The sequence below is a fragment of the Chamaea fasciata genome, unplaced genomic scaffold (genome assembly GCF_029207755.1).
Source record: "Chamaea fasciata isolate MVZ Bird 193981 ecotype frontalis unplaced genomic scaffold, bChaFas1.0.hap1 SCAF_2, whole genome shotgun sequence".
In the NCBI taxonomy this organism is placed as follows: Eukaryota; Metazoa; Chordata; class Aves; order Passeriformes; family Sylviidae; genus Chamaea; species Chamaea fasciata.
This window is the reverse complement of record NW_027094087.1, coordinates 56,747,823-56,773,432: the sequence shown is the minus strand read 5'-3', so window position 1 is coordinate 56,773,432 and position 25,610 is coordinate 56,747,823. Positions and strand designations below refer to the sequence as shown.

The following is a 25,610-nucleotide window of genomic DNA, read 5'->3' as shown; positions in this document are numbered from 1 at the left end:
ACAGACACCAGCAATGCAAGTAGAACAGCTGCGAAGGAGAAATAACTGAGCCCACTTGCCATTAGAAAAGCATCAAAAGTATCAGAATCGATACCAAGTCAGTTCTTTAATTCACAAAGAAACTTACCTGAGTTTGCAGTATTAAGAACAACTCAATAGCTACAATTTTTAAAGTTGGGGCTGAAGCTGCTAGTCTGTGCTGGTAAGCCCTCCAAGTATTACCTTGAAGCTACTTCCTTGTTCTGTAGTTGTTTTGTAAAAATAAAAGCTGCTATCTGCCAAGTGGCTTTAAAGGACAAGCTCAAAATCTGTGAACTGCATCTAATCAATGCAAGTATCTGCAAAGTGCTAGGAGCAACAGCTCTGAGAGACAAAAGCAGACCATTTGCCTCAGCACACTGTAATTAGTACCTGCATATTAATCTTAAGCTATTTTATTTCTCTTGAAAGGCAGTCCCATGCCTGAGGTTTACTCCAGATGTGTTGTCTTCTCCATCAGCCAAGATACAAATATATGAGACACACATATATCAACCTGTACATACACATATATGCATACCCAGACAGTGTGAACTTGCTGCAAGGGAAGCATGCAGCAGGTGTCTGTACAAACACACCACAAATATTTATTTATGCTAATGGTGCCAAGCAAGACATTTGCCCTAATTGTTAAAGCTGATTACTAACTAAAAATCTATTTGCCTAAACAATTTGCTTCAAATACAATTGGAAAAGATACAGCTTGGTTAATCATTTTGTCTGTTTTACAAAAAAAAAGCACACAATAATTAAGATGATTTATTAACACTGGGCTACACTATTTTGGATGCTCTTAAGTCTGTATTTTGCCACGTTTCTGAATTTCACTGCATTTTGTTCAAAGCCTTTTTTCTCTAATGTACAGATCTTTTGAGTGATTATTTTTAAAGTTGCTGCTGAGGTTTCAAAAAGAACAAGAACATTGAGCAACAGTGATGGAAAGGAAATGCTGCCATAAAACAATCTGATTACAACTGAGAAAAGAATGACAAAAATTCTGAAATCATTTTAGTTTGGCAGAAAATTACCATCTATTTCTTGGGCCATTTTTTATTGTTAATGCCCTAGAATTGTGCAATATCTTATTAGCTCATCAAGAGGTAAATAGTGACAGGGAAGAAAAACAAGTTTATTTACAATAATTTATGTGAAATTGTGATATGGAGAAGATACCAAAACTGTTGAAGCTGCAAGCCAAAGTAAACCAAGTATTTCACAGCACAGTAATAAAATGAAACAAAGCAATATTAAGAAATTATACATAGAGAGAGGTAAGAGAGAACAGAGGCAGAGGACTCAATTCTCAAGGTGTCCTTTTCACTGAACTACAAAGTCTAACAGTCTTCTTTCCAGAATTTTTCAAAACTGCACAGTCACCTGATTTGAATCTCAGGAACTTTGCTACTAACAGAGCTGCAGAACCTCCACCTCTTTCAGCAGTGCCAAAGCATGGAAGGAGAGGTCCTATGGATATCTTCTTATTGTGCAGAAACAAAATTAATCTGATTAGATGACACTGTAGTACTTTCTGTCAATAGGCACCTGCCTTCTTGCATATCTCAAAAATTAAATCGGAAGTGGGCTTAAGAAAATATCTTCTTCAGCTAGAGGAAAATCAAAATGTTTGGTTATAACCAAAGTCTTTGCTGTGATAGAAGTTGTCCATATTGGAAATGTGTTCTGAAACACACACCCTGTTGTAAGCTAAATCACAGTTTTTTGTAGAAGCCCACTAGGAGCACATCAGCCTACTTCTGACCAGCACCTCCCTCAGGAAGGACATTTTTCTAACCAACCTGAAACTGGATTGCAGTCAAGCCTTCACTTAAGAGATTACAGGGATGAGCTCTTTGTAACAACAGTCCCTTTCCCTTCCTTTGGGGAAGGCTATGGCAGCAGTGAGCCAGATCCAACAACACCTACTAGTCAGTGTGCTGGAGAGCTTTTAAAACTGCAGGCTTGCCTTTAGAGCAGTGACAGAAGCAAAGCACGTGCACCCATGGTAGCAAATCAAAGGAAGGTCTTCAGAAGTTGTTTCTGATTATCTGTAAGTCTTCAGCTGGCATCGTCCTCTTTTGCCCATATTCCCCATTAAGTCCCAGGGAGACCTAGGGAGCCCTTTACCAAGACTTACATCTGTGATGGTTTTTTTTCAGGAGACCTATAGAAATGGCACAGGAGTGATGGGCTACAACACTAGCTGACATCATGCAGATGGGACTCTTGCTCTTATTCAAGAAAAAGGGACTGAAAGCAGATGATCATTGCAAAGTCTCAGTAGGACTGGTTCTCAGTGCCAGACTGCTTCCCTGTGTCTGTGGGGTTATGTGAGCTTGAGCAAAGTCAATAGAGATAAGGTGTGAAGGATGATTACAGAAAATAATGGTGACATTCACTGTGCAACAAGAAAATGTCTATATAAGGTATGAGACGAGGACATTTCATTTGAAATAGCAGCTGTCGTATTTTCAGAGTTGATAAACTCCTGCTAGACAATTTTTTTTTTCAGCATCAGCATTGCTGCAGTCAGACCACCAAAGCATCACAGCCTGGACACAGAAACAGATTATGGAACAACAGCAGAAAGCATGTGTTTGCTTAGGTACAAGTGACCTTCAAAGGCAATTGACTCTGCTTACTGGGACCAATACACGGTGTCGGCAAATTCTTTTTCTTACACAGAATGCTCATGCCCTGAAAAAACACGATTCATGATCAGTTACTTTCTCCTCCTCTTCAATCAGGATCCTGTCACTGCAATCCATGCTCGTGTCACCTTCAGAAGTAATTTTCTGCCTTGCAAGAGGAAAACTGTGGCTGATTCATCATGACAAGGTTCTCTCATTCAGAAGTGAATACAGCATATCCCATTGGTCCTCTGTGGCCTGTATTAGCTTTCCCCCAGGTACAGAACTGAGTCAGGATTCTGGTCTTCTAACATGCTCTGTCCGAGCTATCACAATGACAAGTTGCAAGTACAGAAAAGAAACAGTAAGCTGAATTTTGACAGAAACAGATTAAAACCTGAAGCGTGCTAAAACATTGCACAGGGTCTGTCAGAAGTCAGCTAATTGCAAGTTTCTTGGTATACAGAGCTGCCAGCTAGAAGGTTCAGCCATGTCCCATGCAGCCAATAACAGAGACAGACATATAACTTAAAATTACTCCATATATGATATTCTCTGAACGGTAAGTAACATAAGAATCTCTTTCCACTCCATCTTAAATCACTAGTACTCTAAATTAAAGGGAAATGAAAATGCATCTCTCTTTATCTGTAGTCCTCATCATTTAAAGGAGAAATTTACTTGTCCAAACACAGGCACCTTTCAGTCCTGTAGGATGCCCTGGGCAAGGTATGTCACTAGGCCAACAGGAGATAAGCACTTTCTGCAGCAACAGAAAAAATGTCCTTTAATGCTCAGAATGAGCCAATGTACACAGAGCTGAATCCCAAGCCAGTGCCTCCTAATTCCCAGATAAAACACATTTACTCCAATAATCCAGGTGTGCTGGTTAACCTGTGACAGTTATTCTGTTAATCTTACAAGCACGAAAATCAAAGAAACTTTTTCTTCCTTATTAAAAAAAAAAAAAAAGCTGGCTCATCAGAAAAGGTATGCAATAAAATGCTCATCTAGAGAGGTATTTTTGGTTTTGTCTTCTCAGTGAAAATGCGTGGTACTAAACTCGGCTACCAGTTGCATGACTGGAGTCTGCAGTTACTGTGCTTGCATACAGTGAGCTAGAACAGTTAGACCTGCACAACAGCAGTGCATTTACAATTTCAAATATTCCCACTGGGGATACTAGATGTTTTCCTCAGTCAGCAAAACCCAGTTTGCTTGACCTGACCTTGCTCCTGCCCTGTTTCCCAAGCCTCAGTTAGCACATCACAGCCTTTCTGTTTAAGCACTGGGGCTGAAGAGACTTTTATCCTTTGTAAGTAATACTTCTTGTCTCCCTTTCACAGAGCAGCACCAAAACTTGTCCAAAAAGCACATCAAAAGCCAACCAAAAGCCAAGACCTTTCCACTTCAGAGTAAGACACAAGCTTTGTGCAGCTGTAAAAGAAGTCACTGACTGTCCCGTGAAGAGCCAACCACAGATTTACAGCACATGCCCATTCCTTTGAGAAATGCCAAAAGGCCTTGGGGAACTTGAGCCTTGGGCTGCAACACTCTCCCTGTGATGCTTTGGGAGTGATCTGTACCAGGCAGTGCTGCCTAGTGCAGGTCAGGGACGATGACACAAGTACTTCACAACAATCTTCAAGTATGATTCTTTTACCAAGTCCCTGAGCAGAGAAGATGCACATTCAAACATTCTCTGAAGGCTATAGTTAAGTGCTGGGAAACTAATTGTTCTGACCTCAAAGATGCTCAATATTTTCTTTATTATGTTTTTCTTCTCACAGAAGAAAATTGCTGAAAGAACAGAAGCAAATTGCTGCAGAGGGAAAAACATTTATTCCCATGAAGAAGAGGGATGAACATTTACATGAGTAAAACTTTAGAAACTAAATTGTGTAAGACAAATTATATGGGTTCAAGATGTCCATGCTTCAAGGCAGAGTCCAACCATTAACCAGTATGCATCAGAAAACCTTTTGAGGATCATTACCAGATCCTGGCTGCTGTTTTGCCCAAATGATCTTGACTATTTACAAGCCCCAGCCACTGAACAGCAACTGCCAACCAAAGCTGCTATTTGTCCTCATGCTTCCCACATATAAAGTGACTCTAACCACAACCCCACAGAGTGTGTATACATCAGAATGTTTGTCAATTCTTAGTCTACAATGGCAATCATACCTGCTGTACATTTTCAAATCATGCAAACCATTCATTTCAGCCCTTAAGGAAGCCCTGCTGCAGCAATTCAGAATGTGTACACAAACACATTCATCTGCCTAGGATTTACAGCTGTCTGAATAAACTTCTGTTTCAGCCTTATAATATAAAACAAGACCTACAACATACACCCTCAAAAATGTTCAGTGTGTGATTCTACCTCAACTATTTGAAACTTGCCCTTTGAAGCTGAGCAGAAATACAGCTATCATAAATTGCATTTTGAGAGCCTGAAATGGGCAGTGTCTATTGCACAGGACTCATCAGCACCTATTTTGCAGCTTGTCCCAACCTGGTTAAAAGCACACCAAGAAAGTCTGGATTGTAGTTTTAATTTTCATGCTAACTGCTCAGACCCTTCAGTATCAACTTTCTTAATCAGCAGTACTTCTATACCATTTTGAAAAGGTTTGATGCTTCTTTTATAACACCTTCATTTTGTCATCTTGTCTAAATACAGTTAGAGACTTCATGGAATAATGTTCTGGTTAAAAACAATGGATGTGAATCAATGTAATACAAAACTCTAAGGATTTAAGGCTTCTGTTTCATTTGAACTTCACACATGTATCATCTCTACTGTTTTTTTCCCTTAGCTTATTACCCAACGTCTGACTGGGAAGTACTGTATTGCAATAATTGGATGCCATAATGTCACTGAATAGTTCTCCAAATGTTAGGCTGGACTCTTGCCTGCCTTAAGTCTTACAGATACTTCTGTTTGTTGTTAACATTCTTTAGGCCATCGATACCACTGATATTGTTTGTGATCCATAAGCTAGTGTAGGTCTAGCCTAGAGTGATTTAACTCAGCAAATTGCTGAACTTTCCCCCATTCATGTTTAGTATTATTCTTCAGCTGCCCTTAATTATGTCTGTACTGCTTTTCTTTTACTATATTGTCCTTGTCCATTTTACAAGTAAATCCTGCTACTCCTGCTACCCGTACTCCGGTGCAGGTGCAAAAGAGTCATGATGCTTATCTGAAGTGTAGAGTTAGCCAGCTGACTCACAAATTAAGCATGAAAGCATGACTGTCTCCCAAATGTCTGCAGATGCATAGCTTCCAGAGGATTATTCTGTTAATTGTTTCTTACAATCAGAAGAACTTGTTCTTGTAACAGCAGCAAAATGCTAGAGCAGGTAATGTGGAGCTTTTCCTTGTAACTGCAAGATGCAAAAGATGACAAAAATTCTTACAAAGAAAAATTAAGAAGCAAGAAGGAAAATAATTTTGAAGGTATCTTGCAGACCCACCATTCAAAAGCAAAGACACCAGTGTAAAAGCAGACATGAAAACACAGCTTCTGCTGTAGGACAGAACTGACAATAGCAATTTTAAAGAAAAGTTGTATATTTTTCCTTTCTAAATGATATGCATCAGGCCTAACACCATGAAAAAGATGAGCTTCCCTCCACCATGGGCAGCACAGTTACGTGTGTACCTGTCATATTATGCTGTAATAACTCTAAATTCCTAGGATGGGCTGCAAAGACATCATTTCACTTCAGCCAAACTGGAAGACTAGCATTTCTTGGAAGCAAAACAAAGAATCAAGTCTGTCTAGCCATCATCCAGTGAATTTATTATTATTCATATATTTATTTTCTGTACATTTTCTTACCTTATATTCTGAACTGAGGAATTTAATGATTCATCTGGAACATTACTGGTTACAGCTGCTTGTCCTTCTGTGAGGGGCTGCAATGGCTGCATTACATGAACTGTCCGAAAAAGCTGAGTGGGTTGTACCGGCTGTGGAGATTGCATTGTCCTCAAAACTTCTGAAGTCAAGCCAGGTGTCTGCTGCTGTACAACTTCTACTTGCTCCTTCAGCTTAGCAGGCTTTGAGTTTCCTGTTTTCACCACTGAGGTGGATCCTCCCTTTGTTCCTGTATTTGCAGAGGCTCTAGTTCTGCTTGATTGGTTTCTGTTGGCCACAGCAGGTGAGAGCAGAGTTGAATCTGATGATTCAGTGCTAGGGCTCGCATCTTCATCATCAATATAGATGAGATCCTTTGGCATGTCTTTAAATTGATAGACCAGGCGCTGACCTTCTACTTTAGCAAGGATTCCTCTTTGGTAATAGTATCTGTTCAAAGTGCACCCAGCATCAAGTTACACAGGGTTTTTTTGCAAAAAACAAAACAAAGCAACAAAACGCCCAGAAAACAAACACAGCACCAGCAAGTCAAAAAACCTTCATGTGTCTACTTCCTTCATTATAAAAAGTGGTCAACTTAATAGTATACTTTTTTTCTCAAACAACTTTTTTTATAGGTATTTTATGCACCTTTTAACTTCCAACTTAGGTAATTCTGAGGAGAAAGAGAAGAATTCCATGACTTGGCAGATCTGCTATCAACTCACACTCTGTAAAAAGTTGCATGAAACTTTCAATTCTCCTTTTGACTCCTACAGTTCTTTCAGTTATCTGAATTCATGTTTATTCACCAGTGAACACAGGCAGACATTTTAGCTACAACAAAGCAAAGGGAAGAGGACAGGAGGGCACTATTTCTGTTATATTTACAAATTAGTAGGACAGCTTGAAATTACACACACCAAGGTGAGCTGAAATGAAAAGAAATGCATATGGCTTAGCTGGCCAGTTATCAATCAGCTGATAAGACTGAAGCTCCATGGTTGTCCACTTATTTTGCACAGATTTTTTATGTATGAGAAAACTCCTAGCCTGACAGGCAGTGGCACACAATTCTATGTTTTAGAACTGTCTGTACACACAAGTTCAGAGAAGTGAAACCAGAACTGAATTCTAAAACTGTATTCTCCATTGGAGATGTAATCATGTGCAACAAGTAGAAATAATTTAATGAATACACATGAATGTTGGTGAGGTTATTTTAAAGAGAGGTTCAAATTTTATGTAAAAGGTTTGCCCCACTTGAAATCTTCGATCTCTTACTTTGTCTGTGTCTGACTGTGAAGATGCAGTTTTGCAGCAGTACTGAAAAGTGTTTATGCCGAAACTGAAGGTGATTGACTTGGAATTGAGGTTAGTGACAGTTACTTTTAGTTAGATAATTTATTTTGCTGAAATAACATTTTCATTTCCCAAACTAATAGAATACTAGATTTTTCTGTTATTCAAATTAGATGAGGCATTTATTGTACACAAACACTAAGGCAACAAAAACAGTCTACTATTAAAAATGCACATACCTGAGAGCTCTACCCATTGTTTCATAATTCATGTCAGGTTTGTTTTTGTGTTTTCCCCACAACCTGGACACAGCTTTGGAATCTACCAGTTTGAAAATGCCCTTCTCTCTTTGAGTCCACTTGATATATTTAGGACATGTAGCTTTGTCCTGGAGCAGGGCTAGTAAGAACTCCCAGAGATAAATTGTATTTCCTAGAATAAAAGAATTTCAGAAACAAAATTTAAAAAAAAAAAAAAAAAAAAAAAAGAAGAAGAAGAAGAAAGAAAAAGAAGTTATTTGGCCATATTTTATTAATGATGCAAATAATCTTAAAAATAAGAAGCTGATATCTTTACAAAATACATTATAATATATCATCAAGACCAGGAAATAGTGATGGAAGGGCATGGGAAGGGAAGTTATTATAATCTTGTGAGTTATCAAAATCTAGGTGTCCAAATACCCCAGCCACTCCGTAAGCTACAGCCACTCTGTTCAGACCACCAACATCAGACAGCATTAGACACCTATGCGCCCATTTCCCTCCTGCCTAATCCAGTTACAGAAGCAGTCACTATTGCTTTACCTTGAAAAGGAACATATTCAGTTCTGTTCCCTAAAAATGCTGGAAATTAAGCTGTTGCTTAAATGTTTTGCTGAATCGAGGTGAGTGTTATAATCCTTTAAAAGGCTAAACAAAATCCTTGCCTTTAACAATGAGATTTATGTGGGGCAATCAGTGATATGTGCTGAGGCAGGCAAACCTTCAAAAACAAAGTAGAGAAAAAGTAATTTTTTTTAATCCAGTGAGTGCTTGTGCTTGCTGGTAGACAACTTTCAAATTTCATTTTACAAACAAGCGGGGACAAACACTTCTATATGGAAATCCATCACATCTGTTCCGTGTTTACCACATATAAAGAAAGAGTATTAAAATCACAGATTGGGAATACCTAAAACTAGCACAAAATTCGCTTTTTTTTTTCCCAAAACCACATTTAAGGAGTCTAAGCTCATACAACTAATGACACCCTTTTTTCTGCCTTTTTTTTAAGGCTTTTGGTGTTTGATGTTCTTTTGGGAATCTGCACATAAGCTTCTTAGTTGTTAGTCTGAGAAAGCATGAAAAAACTTCTTGTATCACCTCCCACAAGTAGCTGTGCAAAAACAGCATGGATAGCATGTGCTGAAGTTTCACAAAAAATGATGCCCAGCAGATCAGAAGGTGACAGGATCTCTTTTCACAGCTTCAATTTAGCCCAACAGATTTTTTCAACTTTAACGACCATCAGGCTGAATGCTTTTTCAATAAGAGGTCTCTTAAAAATTGAAAATCCTATAATATTATACTATAAAGTATATTTTGCAAATATTCATCAAAGTCATCAGCACTGCCAATACAAAAATGTTAGCAGTTTCTTCAGCAGGTGGAAGCTTGAAAAATGAGCATTCCTAGAGAAAAAAATACACTGCCTTTGCAACGAATGTCTCCCAGCTTACATAAACCAGCCTCCTGGCCCTCAGATACTGCAAAGGCAAAGACAGACTGCTTAGGCAAGACACAATGTCAGACAGCAGTGAGAGCATTCCCAGCCATTTCCCACCTACTCCACGCTGCTTTTCTTGTAGTCTAGACTAAAAATGCTCAACTGCAGCAAGGCAACCTGAAAATTTGTCACTGCTTAGCCACTAAAAATCACTGTGGAGAGGACTCGCTGCAAAAAAAAGGTTTGCTTTACTTAGAGGCAGAATATTTAACCTCCTCTGAGTCAGAGCAGAAAAAGAAATTTGTGGAAAATTCAGTTTTCTCTACACATTGTGTCATGTAATGGAGAGCTTGTAATTTTAGCATACAAGTTCCCCCTAGGTAACAGATAGGCAGCTCTTATGACTTTCTAGCTGCTTCCCTGCCATGGATGGTCACATTACTATGTATTTTTTACTTCAATTCTGTGTTCCTAAAAATGCAAAACAAATGGTTTTCATTACAAGCAGTGGTTTCAGGCAACATGCTCCATTTTATTCCCTTCAGAATTAGCAATTTTGTAACAATGGACAAATGTGAATTATGGAGTATCCTTGCTATCATCGACAGAACTATTAGAAGACTCTTCCGCGTTTTAATTTTGTGGCTAGCTGTTTCCATATTTTCTATCATTTCATTTGGAGCACCACTTGGATGTTCCTCTGATACTCCTTTTATTTTTATGTAAAAATCAGGTTTTAATTAGAAAAAAAGGCAACAATGCATATGTAAAATTGATGGCATTAACATGTAAAAAACTTATTGATTGCCAACAGGTTTTTCTTCCTGTCATTTTCTTCCTGTTATTGCAGAAAACGCCTCTTCAAAAGAACAAAAAAACCCCGACATACTCATTTGTCAGAGTAGAAGTTTTCCTGACCTCAAGAGTGTAACATTCTTTTGCCACCAGTGTCCAGGACTGGCTAGGCTGCTGTCCTGGCAAGTACTGCATGCATGCAAGCACATCTGTGCCCAGTTGTACCAGCAGGCACTTGTGACACAGGGGAGGCTCATTTCCAGCTCCCACTGAGTGCAGCACAGCTCACTGGGGCTGGGAATCAGCCTTCCCTTCAAACACCAGCCTGGGCATGGTTGCAGTGCTGGACCCCACAGCAAAGCAACCCAGTTATTGACAAAACTCACAAGCACTACTGAACAGTTCAGGCTGAGCAAATGATTTATTGTATCAGTATTGTGGCATTTATTTTTATTTCTACCTTTTAAAAACAGAAGGAATGGAAGTATCAAACCCCCAAGTTTTCTGCCCAAGTGTTCAAGCTGTGCTATAACTTTTTCCAAAATTCAGGACTTGGTACTTCCTGCTGCCAACTGGCAGCCTTGGTTAGCCTCATGCAGAATTAGACACATACAGATGGAACACATTTTCAAAGATTATCTGTCAAAATAACCACAGCCTAAGAAGCATTAACATAATGCAAAGCACTCCCCAAGACTTGACTCAAAAGACAGCAAACTCTGCAGGGATGTTGAAGAGTTTCCAAGAACCCTTGCAACTAAAGTGACAAATACATTATTGTCCCAAGGAAGTGAGTATTTCACCAAGGAAACTCATGTGCTCATCTTTTCCTTGCCTTGAGATGTTAACCACCCCTGAATATAAGACCTATGTTTACATCACAAGTGAACTGGTGAATTATTTTTTTTACAGATCACTCAGAAACAATGTTCTCCTAAAAATTTTGGTGACAACTATTTTAACTTACCCTTTCCATCTTTGTTTTTCTTTTTCACAGATATGTTTGGAGTTGTAGTAGGGGACTCAGAACGAGATGGTTTTGGTTTCTTCCCTGAAATAAATCACCAGTAAGTCAACTGCAGAAAAAGAAAAAGAAAAAGAAAAAGAAAAAGAAAAAGAAAAAGAAAAAGAAAAAGAAAAAGAAAAAGAAAAAGAAAAAGAAAAAGAAAAAGAAAAAGAAAAAGAAAAAGAAAAAGAAAAAGAAAAAGAAAAAGAAAAAGAAAAAGAAAAAGAAAAAGAAAAAGAAAAAGAAAAAGAAAAAAAGAAAAAGAAAAAGAAAAAGAAAAAAGAAAAAAAAGAAAAAAAAGAAAAAAGAAAAAAGACCTAAAAAGAGAAGAGATTTGTTTCTCCAATTCAAAAAAGATTCATTTTCTAGTAAGTTGGAAATTTAAGTTCTGTGCTGAACTTCTTTTTCTATGGCAGGATGGACCTCCTATGCTCTTATCGTACTTTAAAAAAAGACTACCCTTTCTCAAAGTCCATGTACACTGGAAATTTCTGTGGCTATTTAGGTAGTCTTAAGAGCACTTGAAATAGACAAGATGAGAAAAATAAGCTATTAATTATGTGTAAGGGCTTAAACAGGAAAAACTAGATAAAATACAGAGCACTATCATGTTCACTCATTGCCAAAATGGAAGCTAGGGACAAAACAAGTTTGTCTCCTTGTGTAATCCATTGCAAGTGTACACTGACAGCAGCAAACTACACTGTCATCTGAAACCAACATTCTTTTCAGTCCTATTGTAATTTACACTATTTTTACAGTGGCTGCAGGTAAAGGGAAGTCACTTGTTTATGAAGATCAGAAGAACCAGTAACATGCTCTGAAAAAATACCAGTTTTTAAAGTCACAAGTATGGTGGCTCTCTGGTGAGGAAGACTGAAAGAAAGAAGTTACTTGAAACTCATTACAAAAATGAAGAGCACTCATCTGAAAATGTTGAGAAATCAACTACCGACAAAGAAGGGAACAAAAAAGCTAAGTCAGGCTGAAATATTTTTCAATGTAAATCCTTGAACCTATTCTTTTATTAGTTCTCACTCCCTTCATTGGCAGCTTTTACAGATGATGTAATTAATCAGAAACCTTCAGAACTTTCTTATGAAATAAGAATTTATCTTACCAGGTTTTGCAGTGACCCATTACTATGCTGACATCACCTATATTATTATCTATAATCTTTTGAGAGGTAGACTAGTCTAAGCATCCACAAGACTCTGAGAAACATATTTCTAGTTCAGATAGAATATTGCCATAGTTAAAAATCTAAAGATTTTTTTTCTCTATTGATTGCATTTCAAAAGAGTTGATGTTCTACAGAGGCAAGACCAAAAGGTTTGTGCAATCCCATATACTCTAACTTTCCAGTTTCGGTTTTGTTTTGAGGGGCTGTTTTAGTAAGGAAACAGCTCTGCTGCAGAGTGAGAAAGGGTTTTTCACTAGCTCTGAAAAAACCCCAAAACAGCTCAGTGCCAGCCTGCGATATTTCCTTCATCTTAAACTTCCAGCATCTACAGAGAAATCATAAGAAACTTTGGCTTAAGCACTCACTTTTTGACATTAGCAGTCTTGCTGAGTACATCTTTGTATTTTGGGGGGTCTTTTGACAGTGCATGGGGGAGGAGTGGCATGGGATAGCTAGTTCACTGAGCTATAGTGAGTAAACTAATTAGGAGTCCTCTAATTTTCTTGCTTTCATCCTGACAGGATTCATGACTGAGAATGGGACAAAAATGACACCCACTGTTTTGGCCAGTAAGGTGGTTATTGATTTGAAAGAAGGCAGGAGGGAGGAAAACCTACAACATTGTTTTCTTCATATATCATGATATGAAAGGATAAAGAACAACTGGAGTACATTTTCAGCAGCTTCTCTCCACTCACCACTGCAGGTTGCAGAAATGTCTGTTTTACCTAAAATGTCCTAGATGAAGTCACTCACATGGATGAGCTTCTGACACACAAGAAGTCCCTCAGGGTAACTTTGGCTAACTGCTTTCCCCGTTAGAGCTGTGGGAAGGATTCTGTTGTCTCATTTCCCCTCTTGAGCAGGTGTAAATGTAGCCATTAAGGAGTAGGGAATGTTATTTTGATAACACTAATTTAGACATTATGTCTAAATGAGTTCAGTTCTTAAAAGGAAACGAAGTGGATAAGAGCTCAATTAGGTCAGGACTGAACTACTCCCAGTCAGCTTCAGGAAACTTAAGTACCGATCCCATATAATTTATGCACTTCTGATTAGAGATAACCTAGGCTACTACATATGAACATGACTGCAAGAGCAATTCTAGGCTCTCTTTCTTCAGCCTAGACTACTTCAGGACTCTATAAGAAGCCCATCCAAAATTAGAAACCAGTGAAGGATGTGAAACTTGTTTACAGAAATGTATTGCTGTTACTGCAGCATATCTGGGCTAGAGATACTTTATTTGGATAGTTTTAGACTACACTGTGAGCTATAATCTCTCCAGGCACTGACTGATACCATCAAAAGAACAGTTAACAGAAACACATCAGATATGTTTCCTTTATTTAAAAGAAGATGTTTTTTAAAAGCACATTAAGCACCAGCATGCTTCCTCCTTTGCTCCAATAGAGCATGAATTTGTTATTTTTCAGAGTACATCACTAAATTCCTTTTTAGGAGAGAATTTTACAAAGAGGAAGGATAAAACTTGTGCAAGAGCTAAGCCTTATGTGGGCCTACCATAATTTTGGATAGCTAATTGGATTTACAATTGGTATTTTCACTTTCCTATTTCCATGGCTGTAAAACACTTCAGGTTAGAAATTCATGCTACAAATCAAAGTGACATTAGACAGTGAAATTTTCATCCAGATTAAATATTTTATACCACACCAGAAAATGTTTAATCCATTTTCTTGCACTATTTTCAGTGAGTTTTGTTTAAAAAAAATGTATGTACAAACAAAATAAATGACATATATCTAAAACATGATGTACATAACTTTTGTGACTACCTGCTGCCAGATATCCTCCACAGCAAACACAGAACTGAAGGTATAAATATAGCAAATTTCCATGTTTCTTTGGCTGACATCCCTTTGTTTTTCCTGTCTTTCTGATCCATAGCTGAGCAGTTCAGTGCTCAGACATTCATGAGTACAAACATCACGCTGAACTCGGGTTTGGAGTTGAGTAAATGGGTGGATACAGCTCTTGTGCTGCAGCAATAAGCCCAAAAAGAAAGGAAGTGAAACCACCACATTGCTTCTGGCGAACATTCTCTTGGAGGAGCTCTACTTGGCAGTGCCATTCTGGCACAGTTAGCTGGCAATGCTCTGCACTGTGAATCCCTCTAAGTTTAGCTAATGCCTTATATATGTCAGAAGTCTAGAAATGAAGTCGATAAAATCTATAAAAACCCTATAAAATCATGAGTGATGTGGACAGGGAAAAATGATCACCATCCTTTGCCATGCTTCAAAACTGACCAAAGGAAAGGAAAAAGAATGTACTTAAAAAAAACCCCTGCAACAAACAAACAAACAAAACCCCAAAAGAATCCCACCCACACACTGCACATTATCCTAAAGTGCACTACAAACTTAGTAACATTTTGCAGCAATTGTTGTACAACAATGCTTTACAAATCCCCAGACATTTTGAAATAACACTTCTACATCACTCAGACCATACCATCTACTTCACAAAGCCTCAAGTTCACTGAGAACTAGTACTTAATGAAACACTAAGCTGATGCATCTTTTCTAGCTTTTGTTTTTCTAAGACAAATACACATTTTCTGTGAAGCAACTGGTTTTCTAACCTACAGCTAGGGAGGAGGAAGGAGTGGGAGTAAGCAGAAGCGCAATACAAAAGAGTATGAAAGCACCAAACCAAAGAGGTTAAATGTCTGGCAGACAGCAGCTCCTTGTTTTGACCCACACAGCAGTCAACATTTAAAAAGAAGAAGGGAAGAAAAGAACAAACAAAATCCCCTCAATCTAAAATCCTCTTACAGTTGGTTATCTCACAGTAGTGTGCACAGCCACAGCAGCTTCCCCAGCACCACTTTTGGGGCAGCTGCTGGTAAAGCTCTGCTCCACAGCAGTTTCAGTTCAGCTTTCTCAGGGGAATCAGAGACTTCCTGACCCACGCCCATCCCTATGAGACCTTGTGACACACATGGGGCCCAGGAGGCTTCCCCAAGATCTTCACAGGCCAATATGGTCTCTCTCACACATAACAGTTCCCAACATTTGGAATCGGCAGCAAAAGTAGCGGCAAAAACACACTCCTATTCCACAGGAGTATGGCAGGGTAGCAGAAGCCTTATTCTGGAAGGCTATTACACAGGGGAACCTGTTAAAGTCCTCATGCTCTAGGATGAGCTTTAGGATTAGTTCCAGAAACATAAACTCCTTTGTTTTATTTTTATATTCATTTGTTGCAAGACCATTTAACATCTATATGTACAGCATGACTTCCTTTTCCTGCCAGTTTCAGAGCCTCTAATGGGGTCCACACTGAAGGAAGGTGGGAAAACAGGAGCAGAATGTCTGGCTAACATCACTTCATGACTCTTTGGCACAGCAATGACTGCAGTGGAACATCACTACACTATGTAAATGTAATCAACTACAAATGGGATAACACTATAGCATAAAGCTATTAATAAAAAAATCAATAATATTTAAGAAAAGCTAAAAATCCCTCCCCATTCTCATCCCATATCCTGAACTGATCAAGTATCTTCAGTTGAAGCTAAGAGCTAATGAAAGTACTTGCAGATTCACAGCAGCAAAAGCTCTATGGCTTATATTGCAATTCTGCTCTGAAGAAGAAACTACAAATAGAACAAGCAGAGATTCCTATAGGATAAGCCATCATTGCTACCTCTACATCATCATTAGTCTAAGCACCTGTACATGTGCTCACACTATGCAGAAAGAAAATGCTTTCCTTGCATTTCTGGCTGAGCCCACTCAGTTATTTTGTCCTGACACCCAGAAGGGTTCCAAACACCCAGAAGGAAGTGACCATGCCACCCACTACTCTCCTGTTCTACACTGCTGTTCTCCAGGAGCATCTTACCTTTTTTCTTCTTTGGTTGTTCAAATTCTGGAGTCTCTGGTGACTCAGCATAAGGGTCTGGGGCTTGGTGAACTTCCACCACCTCAGGGATCCCATCAAGTGTGACTGACACGTGTGTGATAGGAGGCACCATTTCTTCCTCTTCAGATGCACCAAACATAGTTGCTTAAGGGAAAGGGACAAAAGGACTATTTTCACACAGCCATGAGGGACTTTAAAAAGCTGGCTTTAGAGCAAAAATTCAAACAGAAAAAAATCAAACTATGACACTTAAGTCTTCCAAGTAAGAGAAGACTAGTTTATAATTCAATATATGTGCCGACAACATTTTACACAAGCAGAAGCACTACTAAAATAGAACAATTTAATGACAGAACCCACCTCACAAAAAGCACAATTATCTGCTGATAATTATCTGCTGACATTCATATTTAAGGCAGTCTGTAAATATAAGCGTATATTTTTTTATCCTGACAACACAGATATCAACCAAACAAAACACTGCAATCTAAACCATCCAACTTCATTTACACTTTCCCTCTCTAATTTTTGACCCTTTCCTTTCCTGTTCAACTCTGGCATGGCACTGAAATCCTTCATTGCAAACAACACTGGATTTCTGATACTCAAACTGTGTACATAAAGGCTATCTGGAAATCATAAAAAAATCTTGCCAATTCCATGCAACGATGCTGCAGTGAATCCCTCCTCCTTTCACAAATAAACCTGGCAAATACAGATTGGATTTTCAAAAAAAAAAACTTACTCATTCTTTTTTCATCCAACATAGGGTCAGGGGAGTCCATATTAAGAAGTGCTTCAGCAGCCTCAATTGTTTCCATTGTTTCATCTCCATTTTGACAAGATGCTTCAACTAAAAGCAAGGGAGAAAAAAAATCTTAAGAATCTACAAATTAGACTTAAAACTTAACATTATATTTATTCCTATTCCATTCCCAGAAAAAAGAAAAAAAAAAAAGAAAAAGTGATAGAGATGGTCTTCTACTAGATGCGTAGCAACAGATTATCTGGGGAGAAAATGCACACTGCAATAATTTCATTTATTTAGTACGGTAAATTTTTCAGATTGCATGTATTAAAACACCCCAAACAAACCCTTTGTTTCTGCCTCATCTTTCTAACCCCTCTCTTTGCTGGTTAAAGCACATGCAGTAAAACACAACACCCATGAAACTAAGAAATATCCCTACCACAAGCAATATTCCAGAGATTATTATTTAAAAACACAATATTGCTAACTTCTTATGGCACTCCAATGTCTTATCCACAGAAAAACATGTGGATATGACACTTGTAGACATGGTTTAATGGTGAACATAGGGGTGGTTCTGGGTTTACAGTAGGACTTGATGATCTGAGAGGTCTTTTCCAGCCGTAATAATTCTGTGGTTCTATGAACAGAAGTGAATTCTATAAATAAGAGAAGCCCACCAAAACTATCCAGTCATTTAGCCTGGAGGAGAGACAAGAAAAAATCCCACAAGTTCTATTAGAGACCATGTGATGTAAGGGTATAGCTGAATCCTAAACCATTCAAATTCATGGGAATTACACCTAGGGCTAACAGTGCAGGCTCCAAGAGCACACTGGAAAGCAAACATGAAACATGAAAAGTAATATAGAAAGTTGGCAAGATTTTCAAAACTTTTGACTTCTAGATAATTCCTCAATAATTTTATGAGGGCAGCCATTAGATAAACCCATAGCTCCTGAGCATTAGTTATAATGCTTAAGGTGCATGTTAAGGTCACCAGGGGGTACACAACAAAACAATCCAATAAAATATCATTTTGCAAATTAACAGCTGTTCCAAGAAGATAATACTAGTTTAACTGGAAGAGTACTTTACCAGATGATTTTTTTCAAAAAAACTGTAGCATGAAAAATAACATAGATGGCAGTTCCTGGTACTGTAAGCATTTAAAACTGTTTAACACATCCTTTCAGAAATTACTGTTTGTTGAATGGAAATGATTGGGCTGGGCTTCCTTATGCTTTGACATAAATTTGATACAACTTTGGTGAATCCACTTGCATTTATCAGAATGATAAAATGAGCTGCATTAATATTCCCCTCTCTAGGACACCAAAAAACCTCAGTTACTTTCCTAGGCTTTACACCTCTCTCTCTGTTAATCTTTGAGGAATTTTGGGTGGGGCAGTCACATTAAAAAACAAAACAAAACCAAACCAAAAAGCCACACTGACTAATAGTGCAAGCAAACATACATGTTGAAACAAAATGTAATGACCTTGGAATATTTCTGCACACAAAAGGAGGAAGTTTATGCAAGAATTTCTATATTTTAACCTTAAAATATCACAGCAACAACAAAGCAACCAGTTCAATTAGCACTAAGCAATTACATAATTAAAAAACCAACCAAACACCCCTGATTTCATCCCAAATATTTACAGCTTCAGCAATTGTAACATTATGAGAGGGCAAAGATGAGTGCAGGCATCCACGCATCAGCCCTACCTCTTCCACCAGCTGTGATTTACAGAAGCCTCCTTACCTTCTGGATTTTTCCTTCAAGCCCTAGTGTAAGAGGCTCAGGCTAATACAGAATAAAGTAGACAGGTGTTGGGAACCCCTGATCCACACAGCAACTCACCCTGTTTTCTACAGGACCACCTCCACCCTCTGTCTGGCAAAGACATTCAGACAGTGGCATCCTGACCTTGGAAGCAAGAGAGGGCAGCAAATCGCTGACAATTTTGTCAGACAGCTGACAGGCTCATGAGCTCAGACCCAGGGCATCTCAGCCTCAAGAGCCACACAGCATCCCTAGGGAATGCCTGGCCATCAGGAAGAGACAGAACACGCACATCCCATTCTGTCTGCGGCCATGTACACTCTTGGATGGGTGCTGGTGATTTGATGCTTCTGGTTCCAAGTTTTATCTGGATGAGAACCTCCCATATCATCTACCACCATTATCAAGACCTCAAGAAGGATGTCACATCATACAAATATAAATAAATGCACACAGCACTGCCAAAGCAGCTGTTCTCAGTTCTGACATTGTTTGAATGGACAGGAAGGTTCACCTGCCATGATCCAGCTCAGCCTAAGTCATGGAGCATGGCTGGCTCACGTAAATTTTAATGCCAGCAGTGGTACCCCCAGGTTCTCAGTTCAGCAGACAGGGAGAAGAGAGTTCTGCTGTCTGCTCTTTCCTAAGAGAGAGCTACAGGAGGACCAAACCTACTTGCTGGCTTTCAGGTAACTAAGGTGATGGAGCAGAGACAATTCTTCACTCTGAAAAACAGCAGGTGAGGAAGAGGGTACCAGTTTTACATCATTGTTACACCATATGGCTACAAGTTTACCATCCCTATCCAAGACTAACGAAAGGAACTTAAAATAGCCATATAAATAATGTAAACATAGAAATTAATATAAGTTGCTGCTCACAAAATATATAAGCATGTTAAGGAAACTTCCCAGTCTGACATTCACCAGACTCCCTGGCAGTCACATCCCAAGGCCAGAGACTGCCACTGCTGGGCCAAAGCCCCTTTTGCCATGGGTGACTCCTGTGACCAACGTGTCCCCCTTGGCTCCCCACACACCCACAGCACAGTCAGAGCAGGTTTCCTCACCAGTTTGACCCCAGGTTTCCCATGGCAGAGTCCCAGATGTCTCGTTCCATAAAGCCATTTATTCAAGGCACAGTAACGCAGAAACAGCCCGAGCTGATGCCCCCAAGGAGGACCCCAACCAAGGAACCCCTGCGTTTTAAAACCTCAGAGTCCATCCGAAGGCAAATCTCCCTCTTCCTCTCTGTGTCCATCCACCCATTGCCACTGCTATCACCTGTCTTCTTCTTCTTCTTTCTTATCCAAAAAGACCAGCAATTCCTGGCCAAAGTCTCTCTCACTGTTCATTGCCTGCCTGGCCCTGGTGTTCTTTGTTATCCCAAAGGTTGGCAGTTTCACAGCCTCTTGTGTCTAGCTCCTACCCTGAACTCAATCTGCAGCTTGCCAGCAGAGCTACCTGGACCAGATGTATTCCTCTACCAGCAGCAGCACTATCTTTCTATCCACAAACACAGGATAGCAAAATTAAGTTTCTTAACCACTCCACTGCTCTTGCCAACACCCTTTAAGTATCTTCCGAGAAGATGACTTCACAAAGTGGTTTAAGACAAGTAAATATTTCCCTGTTGCTGAAAGGGTTGTGGTTTTTCTTCCCACCTCTGCCCCTGATTCATGATCCAGACTTCTGGCACTTAACACATGGCAGGCTTCACACTTTTTTGATCACATAGTGAGACAACTGAGACTTATAAAATGTCTGAAAAGGTTTTGGGGGTATTGCTGGGTTACCAAGTTGAATTACAAGAACGAAAGAGCTAATACAGATGATGTGTAGGGCACCTCACAGGAGAAGTGGAGGACCACCTCTTTGTCCTTTTAACAGGAAGATGCTCATTTGCATCCTTCAACATGAGACAGTGCTCAGGGATAATCAGCTCAGCTAGCAAAGGCAAGCAGGTGTCTCTTATTTTAGCTTTTCTGTAATGCTGCAGAATGGTATTCCAATCACTGGCTGTTATGATACAGTCCCAGGTTTAAGAAGAACTGGAATTAAATGGCTTATTTGTTCCTCTTTGCCAAAGTCAGAGCTGAAAAAATGGGGCAGCCCGGAGCGTCATTTCTACAAAATATCAGGTTTCAAACTATCTGAAATAGGCAGAAGCTTTTTTAAAAAAAGGAAGAAAGAGGGAGGGGGAAGAAAAAAATGAAAAAGGGGAAAAGAGGCAGGGAAGAAAAAATGGGTAAGAAAGAAAGGAAAAAGGGGGAAGAAAAAGTGAAGGGAGGGGGAAAAACACACCTAAAAATATTTTCAGTTTTTTCTCAGGGTACAAGTTTTTGTTATCTGAGCAAGCCACAAACATAAGTCTCTGTATCTGCATGCCAAATTCTGCCCAGTTATTGCAAATCCAAGTTCTCAATGAATCAGCATTAGCACAAGGCTTTCCCAAACACAGCATTCTGCTCTGAAATTATGCCTCATGTTGGAAGTTCCCCACCTCAGTTCACAGCCCTGCTTTCCCTATGCCTGTCTAGTGCCTTTTTTGATTTTTTTTTTCCCCCCCCACTTCGGGCAATTCTATCCCACTCCCATTGCTTCTCTGGTGGCTGAAAGCTCTGGAGAGTGGGCAACACAAGTCCTTGTCCAGGCTGAGACAAAGGCTGCACTAGTCACATCTGTGTTTAAATTCACTGCTGGTTTTACTAGAGACAAAAACAGGGACTGCAGAACTTCAAAATAATGTCAGAAGAAATCTAAAGTTGCTAAAAGAAGAAAGAGAGCCATTAGACATAGAGAGACCCCTCTTTTGCAGAATAGCTGACTGTTAAATTTAAGCAGTTACTTTTTTTGTATCCACTCTTAGCTGATTGTTATCTGACACTGGAAAACTGAGTTCAAAAACACAGGTATTTCAGGAGACCTGAAAGTCACCATTTTCTTTTTTAAATAAGGCTTTGCAATTTGTAAAGAAAATTATCTCATTGAGGAGGTATATAAAAAAAAAATCCCTCTGGTTTTGCCAGAGCTACAGGCAGCTGTGAATTATTTCTTTACAAAGTAACTGAAACCAAAACCTGTTTTTTTGTAACTGGCACGTCATCAACTCACAATCCTCACAGATTAACACTATGAAGTTTAGTTTCCACCTAACTACTTCTTTGGATTTCTTTGTACATCAGAAATTACCACCAAAGAAGCTGTGTTTGTGCAGGACTGCTAGAGCTTCACAAAATGTACTAGACAAATGGTACCAAACTTCAAAATGTTGCAAAATAAACTGGTTATAAGTACCATTATCGACATATGAAAATGCACACTTCTATGCTCCCTACTCAGACCAGGGCACGGGACACCTAAATGCAAATTTTCTGTCCCTGCTCTCTCATGCCCTCCCCCCTCAAACTGTCTCAGTGCAGCCACTACCCTTATCCCATGAAAACAATGCCAGAACAGGTGAACCACCAAATTGCAGACTTTGATTAACTGTGGTTTTAAATAAATTAAACTCACCAAACACGCCAAAGTTATAAAAAAAAATTATAACAAGAATTTAAAAAATACGTTTCCAGGAATTACATAATTCAATTAGTTTCTCCATCCCATGCACCTTATATCCATAACTAGCAAAATTAATAAGACATACAAAGTGTAGCAAATTGCACCATCTGTCAAGTTGGCCTGGAGTTCTGCACAAAACATTATCCCCTGTATTTTTCTGAAAAAAAAAACTTTCAATATTCCCTTTAGAGATAAAACTTCATTCAAAGCCAAATGTCCCAATTAATTTTGTTAATCACCCTTTACTACATGATGGGTAATCACTTAAAATCTCATAAGACTGGCAACAAACTGACCAGAAAATTGCCATCGCAGTTCTTCCAGGGAAAAGTGCTTTTAAAGAGGAGGGTGATAAGGCACGTCTGCCTATTCATTACAAAAAAAATTACAGCATGAGCATAAACATAGATAAAAAGCTGATTGCTGGCCATGTCTGAGCAGGGTTCCATGTGCAACAGATGCTGTTCTTATAGTTTTCTGCAGGTTATAATTTATATGACAAGTAAGTAATCACCAACATGTGACAGCTGTTCTTTTGAAGGGCTGAAGCTACAGCCTATAGATTAAAAAAACCATCAGCATCCACTATTCTGCAAATAGATCCCAAAAAACTGATTGCTTCAGTTTCATGAGGCCTACTGCTAATTTCTGTTAATCTAGGAGAAAAGAGAAGCCCAGTGGATGACAGTCATAAAATAGTCCTGAAAAACTAGCAAATTGAAAAAACCTAAATCCTTCATATTAAGCAGTCATTGCTCAGTAATGTTTACTCATAAATTATGGTGGTTTCAGTTTTGTTTTGCTGTGAACTTCAGTCTTATAAATATTTTAATGTGGAATTAGTACAGTCTTTATGATGTCTGATCCTCTCTCAAAGGCATAACGTGAAAGTGACTGAAAAGACTAGTACTAACTTCAAGGAGCAAAACAACACATTTCACTGTTGAGAGCAAACAAAATAAAGAAGGAAACTTCAAAGAAGGGAGTAAAGAAAAAAAGCAGCTGAAAAATAGAGTAGGTGAGAAAATTGAGTTATGATTAGCCCCATTCCAGAGGCAGCCAACAGAAAGCTGTACTTGAACTGGGGTCTCTTCCACACGGCAGTCTCGCAGTTCAACTGGGCAGCTGTGCCACAGTCAATGCCTGCCCGCAGTGGGCAGGGAGGTAACAGGGCCTCCCTCCCCAGTGTCCTCTTGTCTCCTCCTGTGGGGCGCCTTCACAGCCCTGGGCCCCAAATTCTGCCCCACAAGAGTCAGGCTGGATAGCTTCCTGCCACAGACCAGGGGCTAAGCTACCATGAACGAAAACGTTGCCCGCCTTGTCCTGAGGAGGAGCTTTCCAGCCACAGTGCTGGTCCCGGCTCAGCCTGCATTCATCCCCTTTCCCTTCTAAAGAAATCCACAACATGCACAGGATGGAGACTGTGAAACAGATAATTAGTTAACACCTCCCTCACAACAATCATCTCTGCCAAGTGGCAGCTCTCAATTTCTAAGGACTTTGCCTTTAAAGAAAACCAGATTTCTTGAACTATAATGGATGATGGGAACAATACTGTACTTGTCTGCCTCCAAAGTATCCCAGAAACCCTTGGACACCATCGGTTACAAGGATTAAATATTTTCAGTTTCTGGCAGCAATTTGCAAACCTTTCTCATGTGACCAGCAACAAAAAAAAAAAAAAAAAAAAAAAAAAAAAAAAAAAAAAAAAAGTTAACAAGGGTATTCACAAAAGCGGAGTTGCACAATTACTCATACATGTAAAAATTCACACACAATGTATTACAGTGAATATAGATTCACAAAAATGATCTGCGATGAAATTCACACGGACGCATTAAGTGGTGCTTAAGTAACACACTGGGGAAATGCCAGTTGTAGTGTGAATAATTAATCTGAACAGCAAGTTGGCAAGAGGTCTCAACATGAAATATTGTTTGAGTATGGAAAATCTTCTTGAATAATAACCTAACTTATTTGTACGGTCACAGTCTGTTCACAGATAATTCACTACTCTGAAAAAAAAAAAAAAAGAGACATATTCATGAGATAAAACCATTTACTGAGAACAGCTCATGTCAATTTACTCTGTAAACTGTTCCTCATGTCAAGTTACGTTGAGTTCTTGTTTTGCTTTTGATAGTAAAAGATTGTATCAGAGCATGTTTTTGGAAACAATGTCAAAAGTATGGGTGAAACCAGCAAGCTCTCTTCTTCCCTGGAGACAGTCCAGGTGTGGAGCCTAGTGGCTGAAAGAAAACTTCTCTGAAGTATCTACTCCACCTTTGAGACTTTTTCTGCAAAAGCACTTCAAATACACACATTCAGGGAGGGGTTATTTTTAAAATATGCGACAGATCTTTGAGCTTTTCTCTTGAGAATTCTTTGTTCTTTAGGGCTACCTTTTCTAACAGAATTTACAAAAAATATCTGTATTTTAGGTGTGAATCATTACTAGAGATCCAAAATTAATACTATGCTGAGTATACTTACACCAGTAAGTCACGCTAGCATGCACATTTTAATTTATAACTGTATACCCTCAAGAAGTTAAAAGCAGCACATCTACTCAAGCTGCGTATTCCTGCCTGTTGGTATATATGTTTATTTAGGAACGTACCACCTATTAAGTAAAAGCAAACAAAACCTATGAAGAACAAAGAAAAGCCTTGTTGGTACTTTGAGCAGGACTCAGCCTTAATCACTGTTGATGGATGAAACTCTTCACTACTATTAGCTGTGCAACTGGGATTGCAAGCCACCTGCTAACAATATTAATAGCATTTTCTCTGTCTTGTACAGAATTAACAGCACTCAATACCACAATTCATTTTGCTCCCTGTTGTTTTTTTGTCACAGCCATCTTGGTGCAAAGACATGGCACAGAGATGGTTTTATTGCCAACCTGTGAGGGTGATATCATCATCTTCTATGATTTGCTCTTCTGCAACATCCAGAGAGTTCTCAGTGATCATGTCACTAGGTTCATCCACACAGGTTAAGCCAGAGTAGTTATGTAGGAGCTCTGCACTAGGAACATGCTCCACGATGACAGCAGGGAAAATAGATGGATCACCAAGCT

General features: G+C 39.1%; 1 protein-coding gene across 4 annotated transcripts in view; it reads right to left on the bottom strand.

Annotated features, from left to right (window-relative positions):
- The window catches only part of ELF1 (E74 like ETS transcription factor 1), an 87,001-nt gene that overhangs the window by 3,918 nt on the left and 57,473 nt on the right, over positions 1-25,610 (bottom strand). For all 4 annotated transcript variants that reach the window (XM_066176238.1, XM_066176241.1, XM_066176239.1 and 1 more), the window contains exons 3-8: positions 25,434-25,608; positions 17,171-17,278; positions 16,405-16,569; positions 11,307-11,390; positions 8,077-8,269; positions 6,518-6,985 (exon numbers count right to left, since the gene is read on the bottom strand). In XM_066176238.1, coding sequence (XP_066032335.1) covers positions 6,518-6,985; positions 8,077-8,269; positions 11,307-11,390; positions 16,405-16,569; positions 17,171-17,278; positions 25,434-25,608 — 1,193 coding nt within the window. The remainder of the gene's footprint in view (positions 1-6,517; positions 6,986-8,076; positions 8,270-11,306; positions 11,391-16,404; positions 16,570-17,170; positions 17,279-25,433; positions 25,609-25,610) is intronic.